A 7824-nucleotide genomic window follows, 5' to 3' on the forward strand; every position below is an offset into this window, starting at 1 on the left:
CATATGCACCTAGCCTTGTATTTAGCTGCATCTGTCCCATCCCAAACTCTGGTGCCATGCAGTATGAGTTGCGTCAACAGAGGGCAGCATCACACAACCATTTCCATGGGAGGTGTGGAGAGAGGTCTGATTTTGGAAAGCTGCGTGATGACTAAGGATGATACAGGGATATTTACAAACTAAATCTAGCCATATGTCAGAAATGTGCTGGATCCTCTGCAGGACAATATTTGATGTAGGCCTATTAATGTAGAGACAAGACGCTGCATAGTTCATGGTTCATAATTGTAGTGTCAAATCATGTAGAATGACCTTTATTACTTTCAGTAATGGGAGGAGTAGCTCACAAATGGCAGTAACACTTCAGGTTCACCTTCTAAAATAATATACATTTCAGCATTACTACCGGTTTTAGGCTACATAATAAATGTGTTAGGTAGCCTAAAAACGCATCCTAAGTCCAATAGTATTGAGAATGAAAATTGCACAGGTTTAGAACAACATTAAATATAGTTTAGTGCAATGTGTCCAGTCTCCTCAGAGGTGAGTGGCTAAAACGAGATACAATATTTCTTGCTGAAATCAGCACTGCGACAAAACGGACAGTTCCATCTACCGGCTCTAGCGTCCAAAATAGGTACCGCTCCTTAGATGTGATTTTAATCACAAATATAAATGTGGTTATTAACCATTTAAAAGTGCTTATAATCAATGACTCAGTATATTTAAGGTATTTGATGAGAGGTTGTTTTACCTGGGAAATCTGCAGTGGCCAGTTGGGCAGGCTAGAGGTTGCCATCAGCCGGCTTGAATTATTGATCGTTGGAAGGTCCCCCTATAAAAAGGAGACGCGCCCCCTGCTCTGCTCTCTTTCATCACTCGCCAAGATGAGCTACGGATCTGACTTCAATTCCGCCTCTTCCTACCGAAAGATTTTCGGGGAGTCTCCCCGTTACTCCAGCTCTCCATCCCGGATGAGCAATGCCTCTTTACGCAGCGGTGGTTACCGGTCCCACTCTCAGTCCCGGAACATGGGCTCTAACCTGGGCTCCTCTTTCCACCAGAAGAGGTCCTCTGGCCGGTCCTACTCGCAGATGCCCATGCCGATGGAGAACTTGGATTTCGCCCAGAGCACGGTGCTCAACAATGAATTCAAAATCATCCGCACGAACGAGAAGGAGCAGATGATGGGGCTCAATGACCGCTTTGCCATGTTCATCGACAAGGTTCGCAACTTGGAACAGCAGAACAAGGTGCTCGAGACCGAGCTGGTGACCCTGCGTCAGAGGCAGACGGAGCCCTCGCGCCTGGCGGACCTGTACCAGCAGGAGATCCGCGAGCTGCGCTCCCAGCTCGATGAGGTGAACGGCGAGAAGTCCCAGATCCTCATCGAGCGTGACAACATCGAGGAGGACCTGCAGAAGCTCCGCGGCAAATACGATGACGAGTACCGCCTGCGGGAGGAAGCCGAGCAGACCCTCAAGGCGTTCAAGAAGGACGTGGACGACGCCACCATGGTGCGTTTAGACCTGGAGAAGAAGGTAGAATCCCTCCTCGACGAGATCAACTTCATGAGGAAGGTGCACGAGGAGGAGGTGGCCGAGCTCATGAACATGATCCAAGCCGCGCAGGTATCCGTGGAGATGGAGGTCTCCAAACCTGACCTCACCTCTGCCCTGAAGGAGATCCGAGGCCAGTACGAGTCCATGGCCTCCAAGAACCTCCAGTCCGCCGAGGAGTGGTACAAGTCGAAGTTCGTTGACCTCAATGAGCAGGCCACCCGTAGCCAGGAGACGATGCGCGCCAGCCGGGAGGAACTCAATGAGTTCAGGAGGCAGCTCCAGTCCAAGACCATCGAGATCGAGAGCCAGAGGGGAACCAACGAGTCCCTGGAAAGGCAGCTCAACGAGATGGAGGAGAGGCACAACCAGGAGATTGGCCAGTACCAGGTAAGAAATTATTTGTTTCTTTAAATACACTTAAAAGCTCAAATGTGAGGTTATCTTTCTTGCAGTTTGTTTACAAACATGTCCAGGATAAAGCAAGAGATAAAGAACTGTTTAGTTTGGAAAGATGTTGCATTTAACCATGTGCAAAAAAATTATTCTGATGAAAAGAAAATCACAATTTCTGTTCTAATAAAAGTGGAGAATTTAGCTTTATAGCATTATTTTAGAGCTATTCAATTGTTTTACTAAAATGCACAACACGAGAGCTGTAAAATGAAAGTGTTGAGATGACAATAGGAGCTGTTCACTCTCCATGGTACTGAAACTATTCCGGTGGCGTGATAAGACGCTCTGTCACCGGTTATAGGGCTGCGGTTGAAAGCGTCTTTTAGCTTTTTTTGAGTTTGGAAGTTGAAAACCACTGTTCTAATTTTAAAATACGCACGCGCCTCTCATTGTAACTGCTTTGTGTTGTACTTAGTAACTGAGAAACCCATTGACTGCTCTCTTATAACCGTATTTTATTTGGCGTTAGTGCGTCTCTGTACATAGTGATGAAATATTCTTTGGAGAGCGGCCTGTTCTTGGTTATTTAAAATCGAATTTATAATGTTATTGTTATCGTTATTTTCTTGAGTCAGACATCACCAACTCTCAGAAGAAAGGTAGGCTATATTAAAACATAGCCTATATCAACACAATGCACTTTTAGGGTTGCCACTGTTTCACAATTTGTTTTCTACTTCAATATGTTACCAGGACAACATGGCCGAGCTGGACAATGACCTGAGGACCACTAAGAGCGAGATGGCTCGTCACCTGCGGGAGTACCAGGACCTTCTGAATGTCAAGATGGCGCTGGATATTGAAATTGCTGCATACAGGTACTTAATATTATCATATATAATAATATAATATATGCAATTTAGCAGATGCTTTTACCCAAAGCCACTTACAATCATGCATACATTTTACATAGCTTGTATTCATCATTGTAATCATAACATTCATCATTGTAATCATAACATTCATCATTGTAATCATAACATCACAATGATGTATTACTGTAACATACACATTGAAATCCTAGCTTTCATAGAGTTACAGTAGATTTATTACGCTTGAAAATGGCATGCCTAAATACCCGCATGACCAACACTTGATCAGCATCACTTTAAAGATCCTGATCAATCAATGACATAGATTTAGAAGTCATTAGCCACACGCCCTGAGGTGACTTAGCATTACTCTCCTGGGGTAGCATGGGCTGATCACGTGATTCGTTTATATTTTAACCTGTATTTAACCAACCCTATCTCTCTCCCTTCCTCCCCTCCCGCTATCTCTTTCTCTACATCTCTCCTTCCTCTCCCTCTTCCCTCTGCCCCTGCTTTCTTCTCCCCCCATCCCTCCCTCCCTCTGTCACACTCCCTCCCTAACACTCCCCCCCTCTCCTCAGGAAACTCCTGGAAGGGGAAGAGACCCGCATCAGCACAGGCATCACCTACTCCAGCCCCAGCATGAACATGAGGTCCTCCGAGATGAGGTCCTTCGGCATGAGGTCCTCCGAGATGAGGTCCTCCAACATGAGGTCCTCCGACATGACCTCCTCCGGCGACGTGGACTTGCCCAGCATGGGCAGCTACAACCAGACCACCAGGTACACCACCATCTCTGGAGGCTCCAAGAAGGATGAGGGAAAGGACCAGGAGGATGGGCAGAGCAAGTCTGGCAAGGGGTCCAACGACGGAGACCAGAAGGAGTCCAGCAACGCCAACCCTACCAACCAGAAAAACTAGACTCTCCCCTTCCCTTAGGTTTAACCTTACACCTTCCATCCCCTCCCTCATACTCCCCATCCCCCTCCCCCCCTTCACAGGGGTATTCTCAGAGAGGAATCCGTTATAGTTTAGAATCTACTACTACTACTGTGTAACCTACCACTATCCAACAACCAATCACCAATTCTCTCCACTCTACTCTCTTACTATGACAATAACAAAGTAGTTACAGGCACACTTCTGGCCCTATCAGGAGACACGTAGGTTATTGTGGTGATAGGAACATACAGTTCAGTACAATACTCCAAACAGTTTACTCTCACTTTGGGCTCGCGCTATTGTATGGCACTAGCCTGGTTTAACCAGACTGAACGCTGCGCTCACTAGAAACAACAGGGAAACACAGCTAAATCAGTTTGGGACGCCAGGCTAGTTTGGCACCGAGCTGTGATAGATGTCATTCAGTTCAAGAAATAATCATGCACTACTGCCACCGCCTATGATAATATTCTCTATACACATTCCATGGGGGGGATGTGTGTGTGAGAGTTTGAATTTGTGCACGGAAAACAAAAATCCAAAACATATCAGCTTGTTAACTGTTGTTAATACGTCTACTACATCCACATACTACAATATGAATGAAAGCACTTGTATGGTACGGAGGTGAGAGCTAGAGATCGATCACGTTGTTAAAGGAGCACACAGTTATTCAAACTCAGCAGAAAACCAAAAAAGATCTGTGATCTTGCTGAGCCATTTTTGCCTTATCTACAACGCAGATAATATTGCGAACTCTGAGTTTCAATGCAATGCAGATAAAGTTCTTATTTTTTCAGACAAAACATCACGAGTAACAAAATCAGAGTATATCTAAAAGGCTTGTTCGTACCCTGGCCTCGTCACTGTCAATAGCATCTGCCTTATGATCCTGGTCCACTCAAATCTGCATGACAACAGCGCGTAACTGTTTAAACCGCCACCCCTTCTACACCAGAACCAGAGCTCAACCAACAATGGTTCCATCAAAAGCATAATTACTCTCCAAGATTGCTCCTCATGTCAATTAATCAAACTTCTATAAAGGCCCAGTCCAGTCAGAAACGTGATTTTCCGGTGTTTTATAAATGTTCACACACTATGAGGTTGGAATAATTCAGTGAAATTGTGAAAATGATGATAATGCCCTTTTAGTGTAAGAGCTGATTGCTGTTTGAATAGACCGCCTGACATTTCAGCCTGAACGTGAAACTAGCTAATAATCAAACTGTTATTTGCATGATGTATGTAGCATATCTCAAGCTTGCATGGTGACAGATTGTTAGAGGGCCATACATCATTTTCACATACTCATAACGTATAGTAGGAAAACAATGGGATGCTAGGTTCCACACTTCATTGCCAATGCTTTACATCGCCATGTACACAACACTGGTTTTAGAACATGAGGTTATACATGCTTAGTTGGCCAGTAGGTTAGACTTGAGACGAATGCCATTATTTAGACAGGATGTGACTTCGGCACACGCTGCTGACATTGTCCTCAGCCACACTGCTTGGCTCTTGTGTGATGATTATGCTAATGATGAGGATGTTCGTCATGACGAGGGTCATATTCAGGGCACTTATATATCGATCTAGATGGGATTTCATTTGTACTGACGATCAGTTTGTGCAGGCCATGACTGGTTACAAGAAAAGGGGCAATGGGAGAAGTAGAAAGAAAAGTAGGAGGTGTGGGAATCTGAGAAACAGGGAGAAAGGAAATTAAACAGAGAGAGAGAGAGAGAGAGAGAGAGAGAGAGAGAGAGAAAGAGAGAGAGAGAGAGAGAGAAGATGAGCTACCTTTAAATTCTCTTTCTCATAACAGGCTCAATCAATCAAATAGAGAATGCGTAGATAGCGAATGACGTTTTAGCACGAGTGCATGGGCTTCTACATGGTCCAATAGGGTGTGACGGACAGAATGGTATGCATAAACTCCATTTCCCACGTTCCATTGCGGACTCCTGAAGCCCATTTGAATTAACAGAGAAGTCCAGCCTCCGAACAGTACCACATCACGACACTACGCCTTAGGAACACAACAACTAACAAGCCAATAGTAAACAAAAACAAGCCAATAGTCCAGAAAAATGGACGGGACCATGATGCTTTTAAAGCACCATGACCTCTGAAAAATATGGCCATGACGGAATTATTATGTCTGTTGTGAATGATTATGAATGATCTCACCAATAGAAATCTGTATGTAAAGAAACTAGGCAGCCCTTTTGTTTCCTTCTTGTGCATTGGCAGGTTTCAACACAACTACTGTCTTCTTACCTCTGTATCTTAGCTTGAGTGCCAGTCTATTTCTGCTATGTTGCCAACTCATTGTCTCTCATTGACACAGAGTTGGCAAGAGAGCATAAAAAAATCTGGACCTAGGCTACCTCTGTATCTATGTCTGTCTGTCACGGCCCTCTAAGCCCTGACCGGCTGCACTCACTCACCCTGCGAATGGAAACCACTGCTTGTACAACAAACTACAGAAAGCTGTTGATTGGTGGAGATGTGGTTGCCGTTGTTTTACACGAGGCTTGCGTTACTAAGTGTCTGAGTGTCTGGAGTTGTATGTGTTTGTATATGTGGACAGTTTCCTAGGGGAACTCATAGTGGGGAAACAGGTTGGGAAAATCAGAAAGTTTGGCCTACCGTTTCCTTAATTCTCGAGCTCCAATGTAAAGGAAATTTACAAAGGAAAACTGGTTGCAAGTACAAGCACAGCTACATCGACAAGTACAAATATGAGTGCAAGTACAGATACAAGTAGCCTTGTACACAACCACAGGTATAAGTTTAGAATAGCTATGACTTCAACGTAATCGAGAGGGTCACCGGTGTCTAAATACCATTGCAACAAGCCTCTACAACAAACCTCACTACTACTACTGCAGCACTGCCAAACTTTTCACAAATGCATGTGCGACAAAAACAACTTCTCGTGTACGAAATAGAGCTGTTCTTGAATACCCGTTGCCACGCGAAACCAAAACCGATGAATAATACAAAACAAAACATGGAATGAATGCTATAGTGTCAAAATGCCTTAAAACACCAGCCGCTTTCTAGCTGAATGAATCCCGACTTGCCCTTCAAGTTAAACTTCCACTTAGCCTCCCATAGATAGCAACGCAAGTGAAAATATGACTTAAGTGGAAGTTGGGATTCATGTGCGTCCACGTGTGGTTATGTTTAGGATGTTTTATTCTCAACTATCTTTCTCTAGCGTTAAGAGCAACAGCTACCATGCTAAACTGAATAACTGAAAACGTGTAAACGCTTAGTATCTGAATGTAATTGATCGACTATGCTCTGACTCTGTATCTTACTGCTGATGTATGGCACACACCAATAAAGACTTAAGATATTAAGACCGTATCTCTGGACTTGTGTCTTTCTGATGGGTTTTTAAAGGACTTGCCTCCTGGAGTAAGCGAGCATACCAAACTGGGCACAATTCGACGTCTATTCCACGTTGGTTCAATGTGATTTCATTGAAATGACGTGGAAACAACGTTGATTCAGCCAGTGTGTGCCCAGCGGAGTGCACTAACTATTTGACTTCCGATGCGCTGTAACACATTAGACCCAAACACAACCTTTTACAGTAATGTTTCCTATGTGAACTCAGTCACGGGAGATCTCAACCAAGCCAAATGACATCGTACATCGACGAATGGGTGGATCCTACGATAAAGTAAAAGTAAAGTCATTTTTAAGAGGTAATGCAGTTATTATGGTGGTAATGGACCAATCAAGCGAGGTTTAATACATCTATGAAGAAAACATGTAATCCCATTTACTAATGAGATTCTAATCTTATTCCGACACAAGATTAACAGTGGTATGATGGAAAGTGGTTTTCCACTCTTGGTCACGCTAGGTAAATGAATCTAAGAAATATGCAGGATCTCAGTTTTGATGAATCAATTATTCTCAGCTTTAAGTGAGCATCTTTTGTGACTCATCTAGCGTTACATGTGTTAATGATTCTATCAAAGCCTAGGTTGTTCATTAGAAGTTGAATGTGCAATAGATAACTACATTAG

The 7824-nt window shown here is 43.8% G+C and overlaps 1 protein-coding gene across 1 annotated transcript; it reads left to right on the forward strand.

Moving 5' to 3' along the window:
* The first annotated feature begins 829 nt into the window (after window positions 1-829).
* Window positions 830-7153, forward strand: LOC139567771 (alpha-internexin-like). Its single transcript, XM_071389256.1, has 3 exons — window positions 830-1949; window positions 2709-2833; window positions 3409-7153. The coding sequence occupies exons 1-3, from the start codon at window positions 888-890 to the stop codon at window positions 3746-3748; spliced, it is 1527 nt and encodes a 508-aa protein (XP_071245357.1). The 5' UTR covers window positions 830-887; the 3' UTR covers window positions 3749-7153.
* Window positions 7154-7824: the final 671 nt, after the last annotated feature.

Source organism: Salvelinus alpinus, chromosome 2, assembly GCF_045679555.1.
Source record: "Salvelinus alpinus chromosome 2, SLU_Salpinus.1, whole genome shotgun sequence".
Lineage (NCBI taxonomy): Eukaryota > Metazoa > Chordata > Actinopteri > Salmoniformes > Salmonidae > Salvelinus > Salvelinus alpinus.